The 27,910-nt window shown below is 52.8% G+C and overlaps 1 protein-coding gene and 1 long non-coding RNA gene across 6 annotated transcripts in view; both read left to right on the forward strand.

The window, feature by feature from the left end:
- The window catches only part of LMO1 (LIM domain only 1), a 56,068-nt gene that overhangs the window by 4,851 nt on the left and 23,307 nt on the right, over nucleotides 1–27,910 (forward strand). Inside the window, exons 1-3 of one of the 5 annotated variants that reach the window (XM_067750029.1) lie at nucleotides 11,075–11,234; nucleotides 15,683–15,942; nucleotides 16,312–16,497. The exons of 1 other annotated variant lie outside the window; for it this stretch is intronic. Coding sequence is in view for 3 of the 4 variants with exons in the window: in XM_067750026.1 (XP_067606127.1) it covers nucleotides 15,918–15,942 (25 nt within the window). In the remaining variant the exon portion in view is untranslated. Of the gene's footprint in view, nucleotides 1–11,054; nucleotides 11,235–13,286; nucleotides 13,432–15,682; nucleotides 15,943–16,311; nucleotides 16,498–27,910 lie in introns of those variants that run through there. 3 more of the 5 variants (XM_067750026.1, XM_067750027.1, XM_067750028.1) reach the window with 3 other exon arrangements.
- LOC137230497 (uncharacterized) lies at nucleotides 16,508–18,649 on the forward strand. Its single transcript, XR_010946153.1, has 3 exons — nucleotides 16,508–16,755; nucleotides 17,614–17,689; nucleotides 18,508–18,649. It is a non-coding gene; the product is annotated as an uncharacterized lncRNA (long non-coding RNA).

The raw sequence follows: 27,910 nt of genomic DNA on the forward strand, positions 1-27,910 counted from the left end.
GACTAACTCAACTCTCTTGGTCCCAAGTCCAAAACTCCTAGCAGGGGGGACCCATCAGTCTAGCTTGGATCACGTGCCTACTCCAGGGTCCATCAGGCCATGGGGGTAGGATTATGTTAAGAGCTGAATATCTTTCACAGGAGACGTACGAATGGGATGATGGATGAGGGCAAGTAATGGGAGGTTATGCTAAGCAGACACCTCATAGTTGTCTACTACAGTGACTGTGAACCCTGGTGCCCAGCGTGGGGCCTGAACATAGGAGGCACAGGACACAGTTGGCTGTAGACAAGGGGAGCATGAGGAAGGCTGAGAGGCTTTCGGTCCAGACTTACAAAGCAGGAGCATCAGGCCCACCTCCACTCCTCGGCATGGTTCTGCTGGCCTTAGCAGATCTGGGCTTATCTTAGGCCGTTCAGTCTAGATCAGTAGCTTCCAGCTCCTGAACTCCTGTTAGGATCACCCCCAGACAAATGCTCAAGGTCAGGTTAGGTCTGACCAGCCTAGGCGGCTCCCCTCTGGGGCACAGGTTCGTGTGTGATCACGTTGCTCTGAGAGTTGTTGAGCCAACTTGCTGGGGCCCTCGGGCAAGGCATGAAGTAGGAGGGTGCCACCTTAGCCAGGGACCCACCTGGGTCCTACGAAGTGGAGTTTTAGGAAAGGCAGCCCCCTGATCTTTTTGTGTCCACAGACCTGGGTCACATCTTCAGGTTCAGAGAATCTGGCTTAGAATCAGCAGAAAAGGTGAGTGAGGGGTGGGGACTGCAAGAGGCCCCACAGCTGGAGCAGTTGGGCTAAAATAGCCAAGGGTAGGGTCAGGATGAACACCTAACTAGGCTCAAACCAGGGATCTAGGCAGCCTAAAACAGAGACTAATCCCGCTGGCCTTGACTCCTGTTCCAGCTGTGCCCTCAGCTAAAAAGATAAACTTCTGCATATCCTTTCCCCCGTCTGTCCCAGGGTCAGGCCCTATGTGACCATCAGGGAACTTCTTGAAGGAAGGATGAAGCAGGGCATATAACAAGGGTCTGCTCAGGCCAAGGGAGCATTCTGGGCAGCTTCCTAGAAACCCAAGTCCTGGCAAAGCAAAGCCTGGAATTGGAAACTTGGAACTTGAAGAAACCATTTTATTGCTGGGGAATCAGGCTCAATGCATGCATTAGGGGAAAGGCGAAGCTGCTGTGATAGACCCCAAACTGCGATGGCTTGAATAAGATGGAACTTTATTTCTCTCTCTCATAACACGAGGTAAGAAGCTCAGGTTGTCAGGGCTGCTCTACAAGGTCACTCAGGGACCCAGCTTCCTTCCACTTTGTTTCCCTGCATCCTTTCCGGTGTTGTCACCTGCATAGTCCAATCTGGGTATTGGAATGTCTGTATTCTAGCTTATGGGAAGCGGGGAAGACAGGAAGCCCTGGATAAGCAACGTCCTTGTACACAGGAGAGGGAAAAGTAGCTCATATCTCTCCTGCCTACAGATGAGAATAGTAAGTTGTCTATACCTATTTGCAAGGGAAGCTGGGAAAGATAGTCTCCAGTTGGGCAGCTGCCCTGGAGGGAGGGGAGAATGGAGGCTGGGGACACCAACAGCAGTCGGCCATGCTCAGGAAGGGGAAGTTGCCTGAGATCTGCATTAAGTAGTGTTCGAACCTGAATCAGGATCCAGGCCTGAGCCGTCACCACCAAGTCTGAGAGGCCTCAGGGCAGCACCACAGGCTCTTTGAGGGTCTGAATTAGCAGCCGGTCTCCAGGCTGTGTGGGTGACTCAGTCTGCTGGGCTGGGGCATATTTAGTGCAGGCCCTGAGTAGTGGCTGACTGTGACCTCCAGCCCTGACAGGACTCAGATATTTCTACGACTGACCACAGAAGGGGCCCAGGTGTGAGGGCTCAATGCCTGGCTTGGAGAAACCCAGGCAGGTCCTGGGTAACAGCAGCCATAGAGGACTATGTGCTTCCAGGGTGATGGATTTTTCTCCAAACTTGTATCATTTGGGCACTGGTGGGGCCTCTCAGACAGGCTGGGCGTGCCAAAGAACCCCTTGGGCCTCTTCGATTTGGGAGCAGGGGTAGGACAGAAGGACCCCACTAGATAGAGGCTGGAGGAAGCAGACCAGGAGTGCTTCCCCATCAGCCTCACGTACCTTGGCCCCTGCCTGCAGCATCGGGAGGATGGCTTCTGGGACGCGTGTGCTGTTGGGACATGCGGCTGTAGCTCCAAGGGGACCACCTGCATGTGGGCGTGTTCACTCTGGTAAGCTTGTCAGGACACTGTCTGTTCTCTGGGACTGAGTCACAGTGCTCAGCCCACGGGCCGGTCGGCAGGAGTCCATGAAGCTCTGGGACCAGCCCCAGCCCCACGAGTACGTGGGGATGCCCGGCTTCAGAGATCCAGCCCAGGATCACTCCAGGTGTTCAGTCCTCCGTGGACAGGTGATTAGGAGGACGGGAAAGGGAACAGAGGACCCTAATCACGCAGGATGATTATTCGGGATTCTGATTGGGATTGGGATTCTTTTTTCTTTTTTCTTTTTTTTTTTAATAATTTATTTATTTTTGGCTGTGTTGGGTCTTTGTTGCTGCGCGCGGGCTTTCTCTAGTTGCGGCAAGCGGGGGCTGCTCATCGTTGCGGTGCGCGGGCTTCTCCTTGCGGTGGCTTCTCTTGTTGCAGAGCACAGGCTCTAGGCGTGCGGGCTTCAGTAGTTGTGGCACTCGGGCTCTGTAGTTGTGGCTCGCAGGCTCTAGAGTGCAGGCTCATTACTTGTGGCGCACGGGCTTAGTTGCTCCGTGGCATGTGGGATCTTCCCGGACCAGGGCTCGAACCCGTGTCCCCTGCATTGGCAGGCGGATTCTCAACCATTGCGCCAGCAGGGAAGCCCATGGGATTGGGATTCTGAAGCTGCCGATCAGGCTGGAGCTTGGTTGCTGGGGTGGCTGTGGCCTCAGAGGGCACAGTGGGGCTCCAGGACGCCCCCGTGGTGAGGGTCTCTGATGGGTGGGAGGTGCAGAAGAAAGCCATTTGGAGACCGAGTGTGCCACTCTGAACTGCCAGGGAAGCCTGCAAGCTCACCAGCACCACAGAGGGCCCTGTCATCACCAGTTCTCAGAACAAGCTAGATGACTAGATAAATACAAGGGTGGAGGGAAATATGTGAGGAGACAAATTCTCCCAACTGTGGTTAGGGTGGTGGCTGTGAGAAGGGCAAGGACAAGTTCAGAATCTCAGAATTGGGTTAGACCCCTGGGCCTTCTTGTCTGACCCATTTCTCCCCCAAAGCAGGAGGTTGGAAGAGAAGATGCAAACACTTACAACTTAACAGTTTTTCTTTGATCCCCGTCACACAAATAAGTATACAAATAACTATGTAATTAACTAGATCGTTGTGATAAGAACTATGGAGGAAAAGCAGAGGGCCCCGCCAGACTGTAAGAGGGAGATCTAACCTAGTCTGGAGGGGAGAGGCCACCCTGATGAAGAGAGTGACATTAAATCCCAGACCCACAGGGTGAACAAGAGGTGGTCCAAATGAAGAACGTTCCATGTAGATGAAACAGCGAGCCTGCAGGCCCTGAGGCAAGCAGTGGTTCAGACAATGACAAGGGCAACGACTGCAGGTGGGAGCAAGTGGTGGGTGCCCGTGATGGGAGATGCTTCAGGAGACCCTACTTGTGCAGAGCCAAGGGACAGGCTGGGGATGGGGGCTTTCTGCAGAGAGCAACCGGGAGCCATTACAGCTCTGACGGTTGGTTGACCAAATCTGATCTGCATTTTGAAGACATCTCCTGGCTGCATACAGGGTATGGAGGCTATATTAGCGGGCCTCAGGGTGGATGCAGGGAGGCTAGCAGGAAGCTCTTGCAGCAGCATGCAAAAGATAACGGTCCCTCAGACTAGCGCAGTCGTGATGACTGTGTGATTGGAGGGAGTGTCAAAAATGACTCCAATTTATTTCTAAATTTTTTAAAATTACAAGTTACTTACTTATTATAAGTAATGAAAAGATTCTAAAGGTACACAATGAAGAAAGTTGCTACTTTGCCCTTAACTCCCGCCTTCCACTCTCACCTGCTAAGGCCACCCTGCTGACAGCCTGAACAGGAGCAGCCTTGCACATCTTGCCTTTGTGTTCATCTAAGCAGAGAGAGGTTTTCTTTTAAATGGGATATTACTTGCTACTTACTCTGCAACCTACTTTTCTCGCTTAACAGTACATCACAGACACCCTTCGCAATTCCATAGCTGTAGGTCTAACTCCCGTTTTAACAGCTGCATGATGTTCTTCAGCTGGGCTGTACGACAGTTTATTTGATCATTGAGTGACATTGATATCAGATAGTTTCCAGTTTCCTGCCACCACAAACAATGCTGAAATTATAAGGCTACCCTTAAATACGGGTGATTTTCCTCCATAAGATATATTCCCAGAAGGAGAATTTCTGGGTCAAAAGGTATGTGCGGGTGGGATAAGGAGGGTGGGAGGGAGGGAGACGCAAGAGGGAAGAGATATGGGAACATATGTATATGTATAACTGATTCACTTTGTTGTAAAGCAGAAATTAACGCACCATTGTAAAGCAGTTGTACTCCAATGAAGATGTTAAAAAAAAAAGGTATGTGCATTTCTAATTTTAATCAATAGCACCAGGTTACTTGCCCCAAATTGTATCAGATAGTGCCCGATTACTTGCTCAGCAACAAATGAGAGCGCCCATTTTCTCACATTTCTAACAGACCTTAAATTTACTCTTAATTTTTTTTCCAATCTGATGAATTAAAGTAATGAAAACTTATTTTGCTTTAATTTGCATTTTCCTAAACAATAATGAGGGTAAGCATTTTATTGGCCATTGAGATTTCCTCCTCCCGCAACAGCCTGTTCATACCCTATTTCCATTTTTCTTTTGGGCATTTGTCTTTTTCTTTACAATTTATAGAAACTCTTTGTATATACAACATTTTCCCTTTTATTGTTTTATATTTTGCATATATTTTTCTGGTAAATCATTGGTTGTTTTTCTTTGTTTATGGTATCTTTTGCCATCAAAGTTTTTTTTTCTCACTGTTGTGGCCTCTCCCTTTGCGGAGCACAGGCTCCGGACGCGCAAGCCCAGCGGCCATGGCTCACGGGCCCAGCCGCTCGGCGGCATGTGGGATCTTCCCGGACCGGGGCACGAACCCGCGTCCCCTGCATCGGCAGGCGGACTCTCAACCACTGCGCCACCAAGGAAGCCCGCCATCAAAGTTTTAAAAATTAACTTAGTATAATGTCTATCCTTTCTTTTGCTACTCTTGCAGATATCCCCCACCAAATTTACTCATGTTTTCATTATCCAAATCTATTCCATTTTTCCTTTAAATTTCTTCTAATATTTTCATTGTTTCATTTTTGTATTAAAATCTCTAACCCATTTGGAACATAATCTTTATGGGAGTGGGTAGGGATCCCATTTGTTTCTTCCAGATGGATAACCAATTATGGTAGCACCATTTTAAAAAATAGCTTTATTGAGATATAATTTACATACCATACAATTTATCCATTTAAAGTGTACAATGTAATGCATGTTAGTGTATTTATAGATGGGTGAATCACCACAGTCAACTTTAGAACCTTTCATTACCTCAAAAAGAAACCCTGTGCCTTTTAGCTGTCATCCCACTATTAACCCCACTCATCTGCTTTCTGTCTCTACTGACTTGCCTACGCTTGACATTTTGAATGAATGGACTCATATAACATGTAGACTTTTGTGACTGCCTTCTTTCACACAGCATAACATTTTAAAGGCTCACCCATTTTGTGGCGTGTATCAGTACTTCATTCCTTTTTATGGCCCAGTCATGTCCATTTGTCAGTTGATGGACATTTGGTTTTTTCCCACCTTTTGGCTATTATAAATAATGCTGCTATAAACATCACTGTACAAATTTTTGTGTGGCCATGTTTTCAGTTCTCTTGTCTATATACCTAGAAGTGGAATTAATGGGTCTGGTTTTCATAGAGGAATTCCTTGTTTGGGGAATATTTCTTGTCAACAGCATTTGGCTATATTTTATGTTTTAACTTAGACAAACTGTTTTTTGATAGGGAAATCCAGTCTCTTCACATTTAGTGTAATATACTGATATACTTTACTTATTCCATATATTTGCTGTTTCTTACACACACACACACACACAAACTTCTTTTTGGTTACTTTTGCTGGCTTGGTTGAAATTCTGCTTTACTTCCAGATTTCTGGTATTAAGAACTGAGTGGCAGGTTTACTGGAACAAGATGAAGAAAGATTTGGGAAGAAATCATGAGCTCAATTTGGATTTTAAATTTTAAGATACCTTTGAAACAGCCAAGTGGAAATATCAAGGGGGCATTTGGAAATACTGGAGTAGAACTCAAAGGAGAAATCCCGAGTAAGGGCTACACACCCCAACAGCCGTGGACAGCACCCCAGGGGAAGGTGTTCGGCAGGGGGAGGTGGGCCTTTCTGTCTAACACCTCTCATCTCATAAGATAGGAGGTGACATCATCTGCTGAGACTTCAGAGGAGCAGGGGGATGAATCAGACAGTTGGGGAGACAAGAAGAGAAATGAGACAGAAGTTCAGGAGCATGGGCGAGCATGTGTGGCTTCAGGAGACCTTCCGGGCAGCGAGGGGCCGTGGGAACAAAGCCTTTGGTTGGCCTGATATTAATGAGGCCCTTTGCGTGTCCTGCTGATCTCCACTGCCGTCAGGCAAAGCTGGCAGTCGGGGCTGTTCCGGCCCATTCCTGCTCCCACAGCCTCTCCCTTCATGCCAGTCACATAGCGAAAGCAGGTTGGAATATGGAGCCCATACATATGCCGGGTACCAGATCTTACACATTCACAACAATTAGCCCGAAATTCTCATGCTCTGATTCTCTTCTTCTGGATCCTCCTCTCCAAAAAGGTGTAAGACCTTCTAGGAATGCTTACATGTGTTATCCAAGTGCCCTCTGGACACTATCAGATTTGGAGTTCTGGATAAAGCCATTTTCTCTCTAACAGTCCCAGGGTTGGGAGGTAGGATTGATGGGCTAGGGATACAGATGCCTCCCATATAACGAGAGCTGCTTCCCAATACTCTTGCCATCTTGTCGTCCATTGCATGCATGTGCTGCCACCAATGCCACCGAGCTGCTGACCCAGTTGCTCTTGTCCCTCTCTACAGTTACCTTTTGTTCCTAGTGACCAGCTCTTTCAGAGGAGGCTTCAATACTAAAGCCGTTAGTGTTATGCTTCCTCATCTGCACCACTGCCCACTTCCTATGGGAGTGCCGGGTAGAAGTGGGTCAGGCCTAGCTTTGCGCCATACCTGGAGTTGCTGCCCCTCCAAACTCCAGGCCTTTCTACTCAGTCTAGGTGCCCATGAGGATCTCCTTTCAGGAAGCTCACTGTTTCTCCTCCAGCGTGGTTTCTGCTGGGGACCTTGATCCTTACAGTAGGTCTGTCCATGTCTGAATCTCAGGGATGGACTGAGTTCAGTGTCCTTCACCAGTGCTTGGGGCCCATATAAATTCAAAGATGGGCTGGGCATCTGTTTCAGTATCCCTGACCACCCATTATGCTTAAACTCTCTGAATTTTCTCTTCCTCTATGAAAACCAGGAGGCTGGTCTTCTAAGAGCTCACACAGGCCCTTGGTGTGAGTGAGGGTGGGGGCAGAGGAGGCTGGGTGCTCAACCCTTCAGGCCGGCCTCCTTGAGTGTCAGATCTGGCCAAGCAGATCACTCAATTCCGGGGCCACGCGAGTCCACATAGTGCTTCTGTGCAAACTAGCAAAAAGTACCCTCTTTTGGTGGGTACAGCCCATGTCAAGCACATGGCTTGGAGAGCAGAGAGAGGGCAGAATTTCAGCCCCCTCTTGTCCTGTTGGCCAGATGCCCTAGTGCCAGGAACAGCCGGCACCAATCCAGGCAGTGGCCATGCCCAGCAACACAGAGAAGCATGGAGATCCAAATATTAGATCCAGAGGAAGCGTGCAACTGGGTTCTGGTCCCATGCCATCTGAGATCCTGGGGAGGGAGGAAAGACGGTACCCAAGGTTCCCTCCTTCTGAGCCTCCATTCTTATATCTGAATCCTTCCCCTGCTTCTGCAGATCGCATTTTCTCCAGTGACCCAGTGTAGACTCTTCATATGATATCTGTCCTTCCACTCCAGAGGAGAGCTGAAACTCTGCCCTCAAGGGCTGACCTTATACTCCAGGGCTCAATGGAATAATCCACATACCACTCAGTCATCCAGACTTCACATAGAGATACTCACTTAGAGAAACGTAGGGGTGAGGTTTCCTTAGAGGGCTTTGAGAGGTGGGCAAGGGCTTTCTAAGCAGAGGGATGCCATGAGAAGAATCACTAGAGCAAGAACCTGCAGGGTGTGTTCAATTACAGTAAAGCAGTCCAGAGGGGCTGGAGTGTGGGATTGTTGTTGGAGATCAATAGATAGCAATTGAATTGAAGTGAAGGGCAGTGGTGGTTACAAAGGCTTCCCCAGATCTCCCGAAGGGCCTGAAATGATAGGATAAGTAGTTAGGGCTTTGTTTTATGGACAAAGGGGAGCCATGGAAGCTTCTTTTTTTTTTAATTTTATTTTTTGTTTCTGCTTTATAACAAAGTGAATCAGTTATACATATACATATGTTCCCATATCTCTTCCCTCTTGCATCTCCCTCCCTCCCACCCTCCCTATCCCACCCCTCCAGGCAGTCACAAAGCACCGAGAGCTGATCTCCCTGTGCTATGCAGCTGCTTCCCACTAGCTATCTACCTTACGTTTGGTAGTGTATATATGTCCATGCCTCTCTCTCGCTTTGTCACAGCTCACCCTTCCCCCTCCCCATATCCTCAAGTCCATTCTCTAGTAAGTCTGTGTCTTTATCCCTGTCTTACCCCTAGGTTCTTCATGACATTTTTTTCTTAAATTCCATATATATGTGTTAGCATACGGTATTTGTCTTTCTCTTTCTGACTTACGTCACTCTGTATGACAGACTCTAGGTCTATCCACCTCATTACAAATAGCTCAATTTCGTTCCTTTTTATGGCTGAGTAATATTCCATTGTATATATGTGCCGCATCTTCTTTATCCATTCATCCGTTGATGGACACTTAGGTTGCTTCCATCTCTGGGCTATTGTAAATAGAGCTGCAATGAACATTTTGGTACCTTGAGCAGGAGAGTAGCAGGCGCAGGGCTTGGCACCAGGAAGATGACTCTAGCAGCTTGTGCTGGATGGTGAGGATGAGGATTTGCCAGACCCAGTCATGGCAAGGCCATGTTCAGTGCTCATGGGAGACCAAGAGCAGCAGATGTGGGAGATCATCCTGAAGAGCACCTCTGAACAGTCTGCTTTTCTTTACTGAACTGAATATGATTAATTCAGTCATTTCACAAACTTTTCCCAATATGAACTATGTGGGTCCATGGGCAAGGATGGAGGAGGGCAGAAGGAATCAGGATGAGCCCTCCCTTCCCCCCAGCCCTCTCTCCACCCCTCAATCAGAATGTGTTTTGATAAGTGGGGGCTTGGGGACAGCATAAGGGTGACAAGCTGTGCCTCCCCCACCAATTAAATTTTTTAAAAAGCGGCTATGGAAGGAGCGAATATTAGTTTCCTGATTTATAAAGCCAAATGGATTAAGCTCATTCATTGCCTGAGGAAACAAAAAGGAAATCTTCAATACCTCTGTGCACATTGAGAACAGGAACAATACCGGTCTTTAGAAAGCAGAAACCTAATTTGGGGGAATCAATTACCCTCTGTGTCCCTGCCTCTGTGGGCTCTCTCACTGGCTCTCTCTCAATAGAGATTTCCTGGGAGGTAAAATGTGGAGAAGTTGGTCGACCATAGGCACACCCTCTGTTCAACCTTACAGACAGGAGGCAAAGAAGTAAGGTTTGTGGAATTGGGTGGGGGAGTGTGCCTAGATATCAAGCACTTGTGGAAATGGAAGGGGGCGAGCTGGGACTCAGGAGGGCTTTGGAATAAACGCTGGAGAATGGGGGAAGTATAGGGATGTGCAGTGAGAGGGCGAGGGAAGGGGATGATGGGAACCTGAGGTTTATAACTGGGGGGAGGGGGAGCATAGTCCAGTCGGTGCACAAACCGGTGATGGGGGGAGGGGGACACTGCCCCAACCTGGGCACTGCCTCCTGATTCTTCCGGTTTCTCTTGTGTGGTCTGCACTTGCCCTTGTGGGTCTGAGCGTGCAGTGGGCAATGGCCAGGCAATTAGGCGAAAAAGAAAGGGGATGGGTGCCTACCACAGTAGCCAGGGAGTCACATTCACAGCCACACACAGAAGCACTCGCACAATCTCATACATTCCTGCGTTGGGGCTCGGACCCTCGCCCTCAGTCCCCAGACTCAGAGCCACACCCAGCCCGATGCACTGACAGTCGCACACGTAAAGTCCCACACTCACGAGGACAGGGTCACAGACTCAAAACGACACCCCACACACTCCCACCCGAAATCACACACATTCCGCCACCCCTAAGTCCCAGCTGAAGCTCACACAGTGGCTCACCACGCCACACAACCCACACTCCGGCATGTGATCACACACACATACACACACAGAGTCCTCACACGCACACACTCTGGCTGTGCTTTTGTGTTTTGTCAGAATTAATGAGAAAAGTTCCCGTGCCCTGCGGGTAATTAGTGTCCTTGGAGTTAAATAAGCTAATGGCGTGCACCTCTGGCCCAAGCAATTATGTTTGTGTATTGAATAATTGATTCAAAGGGGGGAAGGGCCGCTAATCAGATCTGAGCATAATGAATTGATTTAATTAACAGGGGAATCTGAGGGGCCCTGGGAAACGCAGGCTTCACTCGGCTGCGCGAGCGCTGCCAGCGCGCAGAGAAGGGCGCGCGGCGGCGGCGGCGGCGGCGGCGGCGGCCCGGCTCGGGCAGCGGCTGCCGGATCGGCTCGGCGATCCCGGCCCGGCTGATGCGCCCCAGCCCCGCCCCGCCCCGCCCCGCCCCCGGGTTGCGCCCGCCCGCGCGAGCTCCCTGTCCGCTGGGCTCAGCTCCCGGCGCCCGTCCGTCCGCCCCCGTCCGCCCGCCCCCGTCCGCGGCAGCGCTAGCCGGGCGCGGAGCCCGCGCGGGGCCGACTGGAGCAGCGCAGGCGGGCGGCGGCGGAGTCCGAGCCGCCCGCCCCTCTGCGTCCTCGGCCCGGGGGGGGAACCATGGTGTTGGACCAGGAGGACGGTAGGTGCCCGGGGACCCGCGGGCCGCAGGGTGGGGGCGGCGGCGCGGGCCCGGCCGAGGCCACCCCGCGCGGCGGCGGCGGCAGCGCCCCCGGCTCCCGGCTGCCTCGGGCCGCTGGGCTGCTTCCTGGAAGCCGGGCGGTGGAGGTGCGCGCGGGTGTGTGTCGGGGTGCCGGGCTCAGCCCCCGAGGCTTCTCAGGGGGATTAGGAAGTCACACGGGCCACCCCGAGCCCGCCAGCCCCGCACGCTCGGGCCGGGAACTTTCTCACTGGCTCTTGTCGCCTCGCAGACACAGGAGCGCCTCTCCGATCCGCGCCGCGGGCTTCCCCGCAGTGCCCGCTGGCCCCAGTCTCCCCGCCTCCCACTTGGGTATCTGCACGCCCTCCCCCTTCTGCACCGACTGCAGAACGGCTCCCCCAGGGGGATGCCCAGAGAACTCGGCACTGTCCTGGGGTCCCTTCCGTTCTGGAACTTCATAGCTGCGGGATGGGTGACATTGCTTCATCCCTGGCAGGGCTGGGGAGGACGCTCACCATCAGCTCCCCCAGTCCAGCGTGTTGGGAGGTGCTCCGCTGGCTAGGGCCCGTGGATGGGCCATATATCCAAGATATCAGGGCCGGATTCACCTTGAAGCTAATGAATTATAAGCTTCAGAGTCCTTCTGTTGTAATTTGTATTAGTGATCTACTGTTCCTTTCTTAACCCCCCCCACCCCAGTTGCATAAGGAAGCTTGGGTCTCCCAAAATCTGGACCACCCCTGGATCCAGCTCACACCCTTCCCATTCTAACTGCCAGACTCTCAGGAGGGGTCACAGTGCTGCTGGCCCAAGGAGCACTGCCAGTTGCTAGGGCAGTTATTTGGTGCCCAGGAGATGGAGCCCTGAGGCAGGAGGCTGGGAAATTTGGGGGTGGGAGGCAGCTGCTGGTGTGCAGGGGAGGGTCTGGTTGCCTGGCCTTTCTCTCCGGCCCCACTAGTCCCTTGTCCCACCCTACCACATCCCACTAGGGTGATTAACTGTCCTGGTTTGCCCAGGACCGTCCCTGTTTTAACACTGACAGTCCTGGATCCTGGAAACCCCTCAGCCCCAGGGCAAACTAGGACATTTGGTCGACAGCCTATATCGACAGCCTTCTCTGGGCTGTTGTGCAGGGGTGGATTGGACTTCATCAAGTGAGTGGGGAGACTTGTTTTCTGGAGTGCAGATTCTGCCTAGGCACCCACAAAGCCTAATAAGTTATAACTGCAGCTTCTTAGAAGGCCTGTCCAGGGCCTCCAGAAACCAAAAGAGGAAAAGTTTGCCAACCGTGTACCTCTCCACTCTAGCTGGTTGCAAATCTCTGTGCATGGGCTGCTTTTGTGTGAGTCGGGGGCAGGGCAGGGCAGGGCATCTGAACTTGGCCAGCAGGTATCCTGATTGTTCTGCAAAGTCTGTAGATTCACCCTGTCTAGTCAACTGTGGCGGCCACAGGGAAATGGCCTTTGTCACTCCAAATACCCCTTTGAGTGTCACCTGTGAGGCCAGCTTGTAACCCCATCTTAGAGACAGCTGCACTGTGTTGGGAGCAGGGCCCTCAGGCTGAGGCACATCTGACAGGCTCTACTGAAGGGTTCTGGAATATCTGGTCTGCCTGGGCCCTCGGGCACCAAGTCTCCAACCTCCCCCCCAACCCCCACCCCCGATGCAGGAATCCTTCCTCAGGACTTTACTGCCAGGTACAAGACAGACTGCTAGGACCTGCCCAAAACTTTGTAAAGCGGCCAGGAGCACCCCCTCTTCCCTCACCGTAACCTAGGGGGCTGATCAAATGGCCTCCCCTGCCGTCCCCAGAGGCTTTTCAAGGGCATTTTGAAGCGCTCTTGGCAGTACGGAAGTGGGAGTATATGCTCATCACCTGTGGAATGTGTCAGGTGCAGACAACCTCCCCCAGCCCCAGGGGATCCGCGGGCCGCACCCTGGTGTTGTGGGCGTGTCCCTGGACCTGGAGGCGTAGGAGTGAGCATGGGCGTGGGAGTTACCTGCCTGCACTGCAGTTACCCATAAGCTGAGAGGGAGGCCGTTGGATGAGCCAGGCTCGTGTCTGGGTTTGTAAATCCAGCAGGCCTCTTCCTGGCTGGGAGCTCAAGTCACCCAAACTGTCCAAGGCTTGCCGGGTAGCTCTGTGAAGCAGAAGGCCTCTGCAGAGGCCCTTCTCCAGGTGAGTGTGGGAACTCAGTGCTCACCACTGGGGCTGCAGAGAGAGCTGCCTGTGGGCACAAGCAGCCAGCCCTTCACACACAGCACCGATCCCCTGCTCAGTACCCCAAGACTGCACCAGTCCCTGGGGTGGCATGCGAGGCCTCTGACTCCCTAGAGGGAGGTTGGCTGGGTGGCTGCTAACTGGGCACCCTGGGGGCTGGGGAGAGCTGGTGTTGGGACGGAGTCCTGAGCACAACACGTGGATGAAAGAGTGAGCAAGTGGCCCCAGCTGATGGAGCCCAGGTGTGTGGGTCAGGGCCAGACCCTGAAAGTCAGGAGAAGCAGCCCTGGAGGTCAGGAGTAGGGCTGCAGCCCTTGTGGAGTGAATACCTGCAGGTAGCACAGAGGTGTCTACAGCAAGAAGCTACCCCTTGCCAGCCTGTCAGGCCCTGTGCTTGCTACACTGTCTGGCCCCCTCACTCAGGCTGGGGTGAGGGGCTGCCACTAAATGTGCCCGCGGCAGCAGTGCCAAAGCCTCCCTCAGACCCTCAGGGTACAGTTCAGCTGCAGTGACAGGGGAGAGATCAAGCTCGCAGTCCTGAGGGATGGTGAGTCTGAGCAAAATGATATATTTAACATCAAATATACTCAAGGACTATTAGGATTAAGTATTCAAGATGAAGGGGAAAGCGAAACTCTCTGAGCTGCGGAGGAAGCAGCTCATTAGAAGCAGCCTCTCTTCTGTTTTCTCAAAGCTTGACTTTGCTGCCTACGATAGAGGACCATAGACTGCAGCACCACTCCCCCCGCCCCCTCCCCAGTCAAGCACCCTGCACTGGGGCCTCCCAGGGCTTAAGGGGCATGACCTGGCCTCCAAGTCTCCTTTGTACCCACTACGTCCCCTTCCGTTGTCTGGGGTGCCACAGTTCACAAAGCACATTCACATGCATTATCTCCTCTGATCCCCGCAGCAACCTTGGAGATAGCAGAGCAGGTCTCCCACTTCACAAACAGGGAAACTGAGGCCTGGGGAGAGAAAATGACTTGCTAAGGTCCACTGTTGGTAATAGGCAGAGATGGGATGAAGTCTCAGCTGGTGGCCCTTTGCCCCTCCAGGGACTCCAGCTTCCTTCTCCTTGCCTGGGTCTAGTCCTCAGAAGAGACTGTGGGGATGAGCCTCTGACACATCTGTGTGGAGAAAAGCCATTAAGATTTTCATGCCATCCTGGAACTCTGTACTGTCAAGGAAATAATGCTCTTGATATTGAAGAGAGGCCTTCCTGGAGTAGGCAGCCTGGGCACCAGACCCAGGGCTCTGGGAGAGAAGCAGGGTTCAGAGGGAGAGGAGATGAACACTGTCTCCCTTCCTGCCTCCTGAGTTACAGAGCAAGAATTGTCAACTCTGCAATAGCAGGAATCTTTGTTTTCACTGCTATATCCCCAGGGCCTTAAAATAGTGCTTGGTGCATAGTATATGCTCAATAAATAGTTGTGGAATGAAAAAAAAACCTTTAAGGCCATGCTGTGCTTGCTCAGAGAGAATTTGAGACAGGATCCCATTCTCTATGGAATCAGGATGCTCTTGGGAGGGGCTTCTGGGGTAAAGGTGGTGCTGTAAGACACACAGTGGGAAAATTTGTGCCCTGCAGAGGGTTAATTTTACCAAACAATCCAGGAAGCACCCAGAAACCTGGGGAAGAGGAAGTAGGAAGGGAGGGCACGAGGTCAGAGAAACATTGCCCCGTGGGAGGGGGGCAAAATCAAGGCTGAGGGGCTGGGAGTGACAGACAGGTGTGGTCCACCAGGCAGTTACTGGGAATGAGGACCCTGGGTCCTGAGCAGAGCCACACGCCGAGTTGGGGCCGACAGGCCTCCAGGCGGCGCTGCGGAGCCGGGCAGACGCGCGTCTCCACTCCCCATTAACCCGGGAGGGAGGGGGGCCTCGGGAAATGTGTGCATTTATTCAGTAGCAGGAGTGCAAACCTCATACGTTGAGGGAGAAAGGCAGCGGGAGACGGCCGCCGAGATTCCCCCATCTCTTTGAATATAATTTTAGATTGAGATTCAGATTAAATCCGAGGGGAAAACACTTTATGAGGCTGAAAGCTGTGTCGTTGCCAGAGCCAGGGTTATGAGCTATCAAATGCAATTACATTAAGACAGATTATACTGGGCAAATTGAGCCATTTAGAAGGTGAGAATCAAAGAAACGGCTCTGATCCTCTCTTCCCCCTTCTCTCTCCCTCTCCTTCTCTCTCTCTAAATTGCAGTTCATAGTTCCTTGCAATTCTGAGGCACAAAAGTAGGTGAGACTGCTTTTGTATCTGCGAAGTGCTTCACTCCTGAATGTAATTCTAGCTGAGTGCAATCTAGGTTAAGAGCCGGGCAAGCGGGTAATTAGAGCCCGCTCGCTGCCCGAGGACCGGCCGCCCCGCCGAAGCGCGCCCGGAGCCGGCGCCCTTCTCCCGGCCGAGCCGAGCTGCGGCTGGACACGGAGCGCCCGAGATGATGGTGCTGGACAAGGAGGACGGTAGGTGGCGGGCGGGGGTCCCGACTCCCCGCACACCCGCGCCCTCCGCCGCGGCGCGCGGGAACACACACGCCAGGACACCGGCGCCCACACACCGGGCTTGCTGGGCGGGCGGTCCGCAGGGCGCTGGGGCTGGAGCCTGGGGCGGGGGGAGGACCGAGTGGGACTGGCGTGGGGAGATGAGGGAGCCCCGGGCTGCGCGGCCCCGGGGCCGGGACAGGCCGGACCGAACCGCGGGAGGGCGAGCTGTGCGCCGGCCGTGCGATGCTCTGCGGGGCCGCGTGGAGGCTCCGGCTGCCCTCCGATCTCGGCGCAGCAGTGGTTTCACGTAGAGCGTTTTCGTCTTTGCGGCTGCTCCTCTCACCGCAGCCATCAGCCTCGCGCCGCCCGCGTAACCCGAGAGGCGCTGAGCGCCGAGCAAATCAGTGGCTTCGGGAAATCGGACTCCAGAGCTTGCGGCGAGCGGGCGCGCGGAAAGACGGTGGCCGCCGGGTGCCCGGCAGGCGAGGGGAAAGGCCGGCCGGACCCTCGGGGAGACAGCTGCCCGAAAGCTTGGTGAGAAAAAGGGGTGCCTCCAGTGATTCCCACTGTCTCCCAGTGTGATTCTCACTGTCTCTTGAAATCGGAGGCAGGAGTTTGGCCCAGAGGAAAAAAGTGTCCCGCTCCTGGCCAGTAGCACGAGTGCAGGAGCGGCATGGACGTGCCCTGGTCAAGAGCCTCGCTGCGCCCGAGAGGTCAGAACAGAGGGACCCATGGTGGTCCCACACACCCCAAAGCCTTCCTGACTGGGAGTGCCCTGCAGTAATTGTCCTGGTATGTGCAGGAGAGGTTGGAGAACCCAGTCCCCTTGAGGGTAAAACCAGGAGTGCCCTGTGACCCAAGGGCAGCCCTCAGGGTCAAGAGTGGCCATCCCCTGGCTGTCCCAGGCCCTCCTGCCCTGTAGGGGAGGGTTACCTGGTTTGTTAAGTTTGTTAGTGTTGTCGGGAGGGAGATGTGAATGTAATTGTTAGCATCCACGCCATCACCTGGGTTCTACTGGTAAGGAACTGAGAAGGTGGGTTTTCCGTGAGTCAGCGGAAATCCTCTTAGAGTGACATCTTCTGACCTCCGCTAGTGAGTAGTAGAGGTCTGTGCCCTCTTGCTCTCCAGGTCAGTGGTGTTACTGACGTGGTCACTTGGTGAAAATCTGAAGTTAAGTGACTTAAGGTCACACAGGATGTTCACTTTGCTGCCATCATGTGCTGATGCCCCTAGCCTCCCCTCCCACCTTCTGAGACCTCCAGCAGGGAGGGACATTTAAAATATCTGGCCTGGGGGTGGCATGTGCAGGAGCTCTGTGGCCCTCAAGGCCATTTCTCAGTGTGAGTGTGGAAAGAGAGGGAGGGGGAACTAAATGCTCTGGCCAAAAGAATCCATTGTCCAGGGTCTGGCTGGGGTGTGACATTCATCTCCTTATGCTTTTCTCTCTTCATGGACCCCTCCCCTGGAGCCCCATGTGGGCCATCAGAGGGCTGGGCTGGTGCAGTTGTGTACAGATTGAAAGAGAGAAGAAGGGATCTGGGGTCAGGCCAGATAAGGAGGGAGGAGACCTTGATTTAGCTCCTTTCTCCACTAACTCCCTGTGTAATCTCGGACCAGTCATGCCCATCTCTTCACTTTCCCTCTTGGTAGAATGAGGAGCCAGGGCAGAGGGTCCTTCCGTGGTGTTTGGAGGAACTCCCACCCTGGGGAGCATGTGGAAATCAGGGTATGTCTTTAGCAGAGATTGTTTAGCATGCTTGGCTCCCCAGGCCCAAGCCAGAAACCCAGAAGACCCAGGCCCTATACATGGGCGGCCTCAGGCAGGGAGACTGGTCTCCCGCCAATAAGACGACGCCACCACCACCACCTCGGGTCTTGCACTCTGTGCAGGCACCAAGAGTGCCCCGGGCTTTGTGATACTAAAGGTTTCCAGATGAGCCCTGAATGGGAATGGCTCTCTGGAGATCATTTTAGCCCATCTCCTGCCTACACCCTGGGCATATGTATTTTCCCTAGTCTTCACCAGACCTGTGGAGGAGAGCTCACGCTGCCCCACAAGTCCCCCACCCTGTCCAGTCTAAACCATATGGTGCTCTGTACTGTTGCTGCCACTGAGCTCTGGGACACATCACAGCACAAGGAAGAAGGCTGGCTTAGGCCCTGAGGAGCCATTTGCTCCTTGTCCTGCTCAGCCTAGAGCTGTCTTCCAAAAGCAACCTTTCTGCTCATAAAATCCACCCTCCACTCCCCACTGGAGTGAGTCTAGCATCTCCTGGTTCCAGGAAACCTTGAAGGTGGTACCTTCAGTTGGGGGGAGGGAGAAAGGCTCTGGATATACTCACCCTCCCCCCACACCTGCTGCCTAAATCCTTCCTTGCACTTACGCCCTCCCAGCAGGTGGCCGTCTGGGCTGGGAGTCAGCACTGGTCCCCAGGGCCCCCAAGGGGTGTGTTCCTCAGGGCTGCGGACTGCACCCTTTGTCTGGCTGCAGCGTGAACTCAGGCTCCTATTAACCACCCCCAATGCCTTTTCTCCACCTGACAGCATCTTGTCGGAAGAGGCCGGGGCTCCTCTGGTTGAAGTCAGGTCCGCCAGCTGCTGAGGACCAAAGCTCCTGCTCTGCTGGGCTGCAGGGCTTTCATGTTGCACTTCTGAAAGATAATAAAATATCAATCGCTTTGCCGTAGCAACGGGTTTAAGAGACTTTCTGAAGTATTGAATCGTCAGAAAAATTTTTTTTTGCTTTTAAGCACAGTGCATTATTAATAAAGTAATCCATTAGGTCGAGCAGCGAAGGGCCACCACAGAGAGGAGAGATCTGTTTTGCAAACGGTTAAACTTCAGGTTTTAAGATTAATTGCTTTCATTCGGATGCTTGCTCTTGGCCTAGGCAGCTCCACTTTACTGGAACTCAGGGTCCTGCCTTTCTACATGCCGTCGGGCCTGCCTGTCAGCAACGGAAGCCCAGCTCCAACTTCCGTGGAGAAACAGCCCTTCTTCCCCTGGCACCTGCTCTTGGGCTGGCACCAGGCTGTGGGCTCTCCGGGGAGCTTTGCAGCCCCAGGGGAGCAAGGCGAGTTACAGCCCTGAGTCCTGAGAGTCAAATTAGCCCTCACGCTGTAGGAGAAAAGGCCCTTGAGCAGGGGCAGGCAGCAGAGGGTCTGAGCAGCCCCAAGAACTGTGAGAGCCTTGGGTTGTGAGGGACAGGGGAGGATGCCAAGGGCACCCCCAAGGGGTGTCCCCAGATGCATGCTGCAGAAGGGTAGGTCTGGGTGTAAGCTGCCTCTGCAGAGGCCCAGCAGGAGGGCTGGGGTGACCACAGGAAGCAGCAGGCAGGCTGTGGAACTAAACATCAGACCTAATTCCTAGGGCATTTTTAATAAGTTAAAAACACCTAAAGGTATTGGAGCTGGGCTGAGGAGGACCAGACAGTGCACCTTCAGTTGTTAGCGACTACTGTGAGTGCAGCATCCACAGCTGACTCAGTTGATCCGCGAGGGCAGGCTCTCAGCTGTGCTTGGGTACTGACCAGCGGGACCTCCCAGAATATCCCGTCATGCTCTGGGCCACAGAGGGTACTGGCGGCCTCTCCTGTGGCCAGGACCCCTCCACAGCCCTGGGGGGAAGGCAGGGAGTGGGCCCTGATGCTGTTCCACACTACAGATCCCAGCCCGTCAGCAGGACGGCAGAGCCCAGTGGACACTGCTGCCTGCTGAGGGCTGGTAAAGGCCTTGTGAGGTTGGCAGGGTAGGGACCAGGCCTGGCACCCACTGTATGCCTAGAAGAGGAAGGTCTCCATCTGCACCTACCAGGCCAGCCCGGGCTGCAGCCGCCTCCTCACTACAGGGAAGCAAGGCATCACAGAACCTGAGCAGCACGTACAGCCGTGTCCCCTTCCTGCCTCAACTCAGCCAGGCAGGGAGCCTGTGAAGATGGGTCTCCCCAACCCGCTCCCAGAGCCTGGGGTAAAAAAGCAGGTGCTTCTGTCTGTTCCCTGCTCTTCCATTCATCTGCCCACGCAGAGCACTAAGGGTCGGGGGTGGGGGAGGACAGGGAAACAACATAAATTGGTCTGTCGTCCAGAATCCGTGTCTCGCTAATGTACCCAGATTAACTCAACTGTAAATTGTCTCCTCGGATGGCAGTGTCTTGCTAAAAGTTTCCCATATGATTCATGATTTGGATTGCTTTTAACGGCTATTGGCTAAGCAAGCCAGTGACTGTACAAGGTGATGCAATTGGCATTAGCAAGGGGAGGCACGGGAGCGTGTAATGCAGTCAATACTGCATTAACTACTGATGCCCAATTACAGGGAGTGGGAGAGAGCCTTTTGGGAGCATTAGGACTGGGGGAAGCTGAGATCACTGGCCGCTGCTCGCCTAAAAGCTTCACCCTTTGCGTGCCGGGGCTCAGTGCTGGCCTGGCCACTCACTTGGCCTCTGTGGCCATAGGAACTCACCCTCTCTCTCTCTCTCTCTCTCTCTCTCTCTCTCTCTCTCTCTCTCTCTCTCTCTCTCGTCCCACAATGATGCTTTTAGCACATGGAAATGTTCATTTTCCTAGAGCCGGGGCCTGCCTCTCATCCCTCCTGAGAATTGATTTCCTACCCCACTCCAGGTCCCAGAGTCAGATGGGGCGGCTGCCCCACCCACTTCCATTTAAGGAACCACTCAGCAGGCCCTATCTGAGAGTAGGACCAAGGGGAGGTCTATTTCGGTCTCTCCCCCTTGGAACAGATGGACGATTGCCAGCGAGCATTGGCGGCCGACCTTCTGTGGCCGAAGGAGACACAAGGTTTAGCCTCAGTGCAACTGCGCTGCTGGGGCAGGCAAGGCTGCTGGACCTGGGAAGTAGTCCTGGCTGGGCCTTCTGAGCAGAAGACAGAGATCGAGAGGCTGATGGGGGAGTGACCCAAGCCAGGTTGGGGTTCTCAGCAGATGCAGGCCCCCTCCAGAGCTGCATCGGCACAGGGCAGAGCTGCCCGCATGTAGCCAGGAGACCAAAGCTGTAGTTGGGGTCCATCTCCAGGGGCCAGAGGGCCTCCCAGGAGCCCCGATCAGACACATTAGGAAGTTTGGAAGGAGTTAGGGGACAAAGTAGAAAAAAGCACCTGGGTACCCCAGTGTGGCAAGTACCATGGGACTGGGACTGGTTTAGCTACTGTAGTGCTAAACTGTGCGGGTCCAGCACATCCACTGTAGTTCTGTGTCCTGTGCCCACCCAGTGTGGAGATTGCTTTGCCTCTATGCCTTCTCATCTCTACAGTGAGAGCGACCACATCTAACCGGCACGATTGTTATTAGGATTAAATGAGATAATGTCCATGTACGCCCTCGATAAACCAGGAAGCCTCGTGCGTGTGTGAAGTGACAGTGCTCTCTACACAGCCACAGTATGATCTGAAATAGTCCTGTGCCCAGTTCAGTGCCTTGCTCACTGCCAGGCACTGGGTCCTAACCTTCCTTCTTCTAGTTTATCCCTAATGGTCATCAGTCGCCACTGTCCAGGAAGCAGGGTAGGCTCACTACTCACCACTGTCCAGATTTCCAAGGAGGGAAGCACCATGTGCAGAAGGCTCTAAAATCGCTCTTTGCAAGCCCTTCCATTTATATGGCATGGTTGGGGCTCAAAGTGGGCAAGAGAGTTGCCCAGGGTTACGTAGGGAGTTAGAGCCCAGAGCTTCTGCATCTTTCAGTGTTCCATGCCCGGCTTCCGTGCCCTCTGCCTGTACCCAAAACATGATAAGGCTGAATGGTAGAAATCTCCGATGAGGAGAAATGTCAGTTGGACCAAGGCCATGTGTCTGGGCATCCTACTCCCGGCCCTACTGACAGCTCAGGGCTCACGGTTCCGTCCTCAGATGTAGATCCTCCTGGCGGGCGTTGATGGTTGCTAACGTGGCCTGAGCCTTCACGGACTGGAGAAGCCCCAGAGGTGCATGTGGCCTGTAGCCCTTGCTGCCTGCCTGCCTTACCTGGAGTTGAAAGACACTGAGGCACACAGGGCATCCTTCCCCCCTCAGGCTGAACGTTTCGTGGTGCTGCTAGAGTGAGTTTTCCTGGTAGGTCTGTACTCAAGATAGGACTACACCAGGGGAGTCAACTTGCACTGGCTTGCAAGAGCTGATTTTGCACATCTCTTCCCAGCTCTGAGTTCAGTGAAATCACATGGGTAGCTTGACATCAGCCATGGTGGAAGTATGAACACCACGGAAACTGGCAAAGGCTACAAATCAAGGGTTTTTTCCCCAGAGAATCAGCTGTGAGCTATCTGTCGGCACACCACTGGATTGCATTCATCTGGGACGCTGGACCCAGCTCTTTCTGTTCTGCCACCACCCTTCTCCCATCCCATCTACCTCCTTTCAGAGGACCCAGCCTCTGCTACGCTGGCATTCTGCCTGAGACCTGCTGCCACACTGAGCTGGGCAGGTTTAATATGTCCGCTCTGGTTTTGTGTCCCATGCAGACCTGGCATTTGCCTCTATACCCTTGCTCACGTTGTCCCCTTGCCACATCCTCTCCCCTTTGGTTGGCCTCGTAGGAGCCTACAGACTCCTGTAGGTCAAAGCCTCTTACAGACCATTCCAGGTCCTGCTCAGAGTCACATCCACCCAAGCTAGTAACAAGCTCATCTCTCAGTGGTTGGAGTATGTTTATTTTGTGTTCTGGCTAAGGCAGGAGCCTACAGTGGCTGACATAACTGGGGGCAAATTAAAAGCAGATGGTAGAGAAGAGTAAGCAGGCTGGTCCAGGTAGCCGAGGCAGATGCCCCAGACTGCAGGCCTACTGGGTCAGATTGGGCCCCTAGCTCTGCCTCCTGCCCCTTCCTAAGTGGGCTTACTTGAATGGCCTACTGTCTTCAGGTGTAGCCTGCTAGCATGAGTCAGGAGACCTGGCTTCTAGTCCCAGCTGACTGCTGTGTGACTTCAGACAACTTCCTGAGCCTCAGTTTTCCCATCTCTACAATGGGAGCAACACCTAACTGACACCTAATGTCCATGTACACACTTGATAGGCCTGGAAGCCTCATGCCTATGTGAAGTGACAGTGCTCTCTACACAGCTACAGGATGGTCTCTTTGGCTTCGGCCTCTCAGTCTTTACACAACAGTTCTTGTTTCAGTGAACCCTTAGTTAAAAGTGAGCATTGTACTGTGCATGTGTATCAGTTAGTTATTGCTACATAACCAACCACCCCAAAACTCAGAGGCTCAAAACAACAAGCATCTATTTAGCTTTCGAACCTGTGGGTCAGTGATGCAGGCTGGGCTTGGCTAAGCGGTTTTTCGGGTCTCGGCTAGACTCACTCATACCTGGGAGATGGCTGATCAAACTGGATGCTGGGGGTAACGAGACTATGTCCCTCATCATCCAGCAGGCTCTTCCAGATTGTTCTCAGGCTGGAGGCAGGTCCAGGAGAGAGAATGGACGCATGTCTTCTTGAGACCTAGGCTTGGCTCTGGGATGTTGTCATTTTACATTCTGTTGGCCAAAATAAATCACAAGCCCAGCCCAAGTTCAAGGGATGGGGAAACAGATTCTGTCCTTGAAGGAAGGAGGTGAAAAGTCACATTGCAAAGGGAGTGGATAGGGGAAGAGGTAGAGATGTGGTGCTGTGTGCAGGTCTCACAACTCGCAAGTCCAGGGCTGGGCTGGGAACCCAGGCCATCTGCTCTCCTCTGTGCTCTGCCGGCTCCCAGCTCCCCCGTTGTGGCTGGCAGGCTTGCTGTTGGCGCACTTGTTGGGGGCTGACATCAGAGCCCTGGCCCATTCCTCCATGGGCGAGCCTGGAGGGGGACCACGGTGAGGTCAGTCCCCGCTGCCTTCTCTGGCTTTTCCTCTGTCCTGCAAAGCCACCCATCGGTTAGAAGGGGCGTGAAGCTCCGTGGTTCCCAGAGCTGATTGAAACCTGGACATACATGCAGATGCAGCCAGGCGAGAATCAATTCATTGGTTAGCCCCTTGCCTCAAAGCAGGGCAGTAGGTGGGCTGGTGAGAGGCCCATGTACATTCATAAACCAGCTGATTGAAAAGCAATATTTCAGATAAATACAAGCCAGCGATCTATCAGTGGTTGTAATAAAACCCAGGCTTCAGGCTGTGATTTTATTTTGAAATAATAAGAATTGCTTGATTCTTTTTACTTGAGTTACCATGGTAATTCCAGCGTGGAGCAGTGTTATATTGATTTAGAAAGTGGACAGTAATATTTCTTTTGTGTTATTCTGTTTCTAGGCCTTGATTTCTAATTTCCACTTGGAGATTACTTTTATAAATTTCTTAAGTCCTTCCACTTTTTTTCCTCTCTCAGTATAATTTTCCTCTCATACGCCGCTATGTTCTGAGCTTATTGGTTTGCTCTTATTTTAAATTAAACTTGCTGGTTTCAAATATTGAAATGACATCTTTGTGTCTGTACTTCGGTTTAGCAAAATATTACAGTCTGATGCTTTCCGCTTAATAATTTAAGGGAGGCATTCTGTCGGCCCTCACTGGGTGCTGATAACTTATGACTCAACCAACGCAAGCCTTAAACTCCCTGACATTTTAATATTGTGTGGTAGGAGCGGCCACCCCTCTGCTCTGAGTCTCAGTGGAGAAAAATCCATGTGGTACCCCAGAAGGGAGTTTTAATAATTCAACTTTGCTGGTTGGCACAATGACTTGATAGAGAAGGGGAGGGAGGCCGGTTCTTCTCGGGTAAGTGGGAGCAGCTCTGGTCTGGGCTCCGATGGCTCCCACGAGCACCCGCTCCATCCTGTCTTTCCTCTCCCCTGAATCTTTAAAAACTCCAATTCCTGATCCCTTGGTGACAGATTGTCCAGGAAGGATTTGGGGCTGGGGTGGAGGGGCTGCCTGTGGGTGCTGTCATGAATTCTTGAACTCTCTGTTTCTCAGTTTTCCCGTTTGTAAAACAAGTGGAACTGGCTCGGGCTTTGAGTCAGACAACCTGGGTTCAAATCCCGCCTCGGCCACTGAATAATTCTAGGTAGTAAACTGAATAGTAATTCTTACTGGTAAGATGGGTATGATCACGAACAGCTTTTAGGTCTGTTGAGCCTTCACCCAGCACATCTCTTGTTGGTCTTAGAGATGGTTGGTGCGGTCTCCCTACCCTTCCTACGGTTTTAAGAGGAGCAAGGGAGAAAGCGGATGTGGGTGTGCTTTGGAACGTTTACTCTGCTCCAGACATGCCTGGGGTTCAGAGCTCTGGCAGGACTGTTCTTTGGAGAGGACCCAGGGTGATGGCTCCGCGAGGAAGTGGGTCAGCTCCACCCACTTTCCTGGTCTGCCCAGTGGAGAGCAGGGAGCCTGCTGTCCTCTGTCCTCTCCTTACAACACTACACAGCAAGGATGGGGCTCCAGAAGGAAGCTCACAGCAGCAGGGGTTGTAGGGCAGAGATCTGTCCACAAGCTCTGTCTCTCTGGCCTGAAGAAAGGCCCCTACTCTCCTGTGTGTGTATGCCACTGTGGTGGTGTATTAGTTATCTCTTGCTGTGTAACAAATTATTTCACAATTTAGCAGCTGAAAGCAACACCCATTTTTTAATCTCACAGCATCTGTGGGTCAGGAGTCCAGGTACAGCTCAGCTGGGTCCTCTGCTCAGGGTCTCTCACAGACGATGATCAACGCGCTGGCCGGGGCTGTGGTCTCATCTGAAGTTTCATCCGGGGGAGTGAGCTTTCACGCTCACTCATGTGGTTGTTGGTGGGATTCCGTTCCTCATGGGCTGCTGGACTGAGGGCCTCCGTTCCTCACTGACGGCCGATCAGAGGCCACCCTCGGTTCCATACCTCGTGGGCTTCCTCATTAGGACAGCTTGCTTCCTAAAGCCATCAAGAGAGAGTGTCTGCTAGCAAGCAGGAAGTCACAGTCTTTTATAAGATGTGACAAATGTAATCACAGATGTGACATTCCATCAGTTTTGCTGTATTTTCTTCCTTGGGAGCAAGTCTCTAGGCCCAGCTCATACTCAAGGAAGTGGGGCAGGGGGCTACACAGGGTATGAAGACCCTGTGTAACAGAGGATCATTAGGGCCATTTTAGGAACTGGCCTACTGTGAGAGGTCAGCCTCTGGAACAGCATCTTAGGCCCCAAGGTGCCCAAGGTATCGGGAGGCCTGGTACCTCTGTTTCCTACATCACCTCACCCCAGGGAAGGCCACAGATGTCTCAAAGCCTTTCGTTTCATCTTCACAGCACCTTTGGGAGGCTGGAGATCAAACACTAGCCCCATTTTGCAGAGGAGGAGGCTATGCCCAGAGAGGGCAAGCTTGCAAAGCGGCCATCCATGACTCCAGGGCCTCTCTTCTGACTCAGAGGAGGTGAGGGTGCTTCCTTCCTGAGCCAGCCTCCCCACAGCTGTTGGACTGGGGGCCTCAACCCCTCGCTGGCTGTTGCCGGGCCGGGTGGAGACGGCGTCTTTGAGGTGGCCTGGGCAGAGGCCACTTCAGCAGTTCCTCACATGGGAACAGGGCTGAAGGAGGCTCTCCTCTGGTCTGGGACCAGAACTCATGCATCCTCATCCTGGCTCTGCCACCAGCTCCCGTTCCTTGGGAATGTCCCAGCACGTCCCCGGGCAGGCCTCCTTTCCTCTCTGGGTTTACGCTTTCCCACTGATGTTTCAAGGGCCGCTGGCCGCTTGATGCCTCGTGGTACCGTGCATGGAGACATGACCACGGGTGGGGAACGGGTGGGGTGAGGCCAAGGCCAGGAGACAGAACCCACCCCGTTGACGTTTCTGTGTCTTTCTTTGGTCTCCTGGGGTCAGGAGGAGTAGAGATCCCAGGTGAGAGCATTTGTGGCCTCCAGCCCTCTATACTTGATCTTGCCATGTTTGAATCCAGGTGGACGGCCCCATCCCTGGCTGCTCCCAGGCAGAGCCTCAACTAGGAGACAGAGGGGACCCTCGGGGTAGGCCCAAAGCCTGGAGGCCAGTGAACGAGTCACAGCCCCAGACCTGAGAGGACCCTGGTCAATGATCTCCTTTTATCGATGGGTGGGGGGTAGGGGGACGGAGACACCAAGAAGCATCTATTTCCTCTCTCAGCTGACGTTGAGATACTCAGCTGAAATCTCAGCTGAGATACTTTCTGAGTAGAAAAGCCTGGGGCCCAGCAGAGGCTGCATCCAACCTGGGGTGGGACATCAGGGCTGAACCCCATCTCTTTGCCTGTCAGTCAGAGGCTGTCTCTTGCAGGTGGCTGCTCTCACCCCAGCCAGAAGCTGTTTCCCGACCGCCAGGCATCTTGGCAGGGGCTAGGGCTCCGGAGGAGCAGAGGGCAGTGGGCAGAGCTACCTCGGGCACCAGGTCCTGACCCGGTACTCAGCCCAAGTGCAGAGTGTGATGTTTTGACCTGCCTTTTTGCCCCGAGGATGTGTTCACGCTACTCTTTGATCCTCAGAATGCTTTATCAGAACGGTGCTAAAATACGCCTTATATAACGAAAATAACATCTCACTAGTATTACTGAAAATGCAAAGGAACAAAATGATCCAGGAAAAAACGGAAGTTGGTTGAAATCATGAACGCAGAGCAAAACTGGCAGCAGCTAAGACTGCACCTGGCAAAATATGTTATTGACTAAAAATTGACAGAGGAATCAAATCTTCCTGATAAAATTTATCTGCCGGAGTTGGCTCAGGAAATATTTTCTGGTAGAAATAATTACTACAAAAGAAGTCTCGGCAACAGTGGAAGTTCTCATTTGTAAGATTTGATTTGAGCCCAAAGTTGATCATAAACCAAATAGTCACTTAAAAATAATTTATCCCAATGAAAATAATTTCAATAAAATGACAATGGAGAAAGAGGAAGAAATGGTTTAACTCTAGTGAATAGAAAGTTGATCAAGGCATTGAACTGACTTAATGAAGCTCCCTAAGAACTACTTTCTTGATCAAAAATCATAAATGTTGATACAATTCTTATTAACACATAGGT

The sequence above is a fragment of the Pseudorca crassidens genome, chromosome 9 (assembly GCF_039906515.1).
Source record: "Pseudorca crassidens isolate mPseCra1 chromosome 9, mPseCra1.hap1, whole genome shotgun sequence".
In the NCBI taxonomy this organism is placed as follows: Eukaryota; Metazoa; Chordata; class Mammalia; order Artiodactyla; family Delphinidae; genus Pseudorca; species Pseudorca crassidens.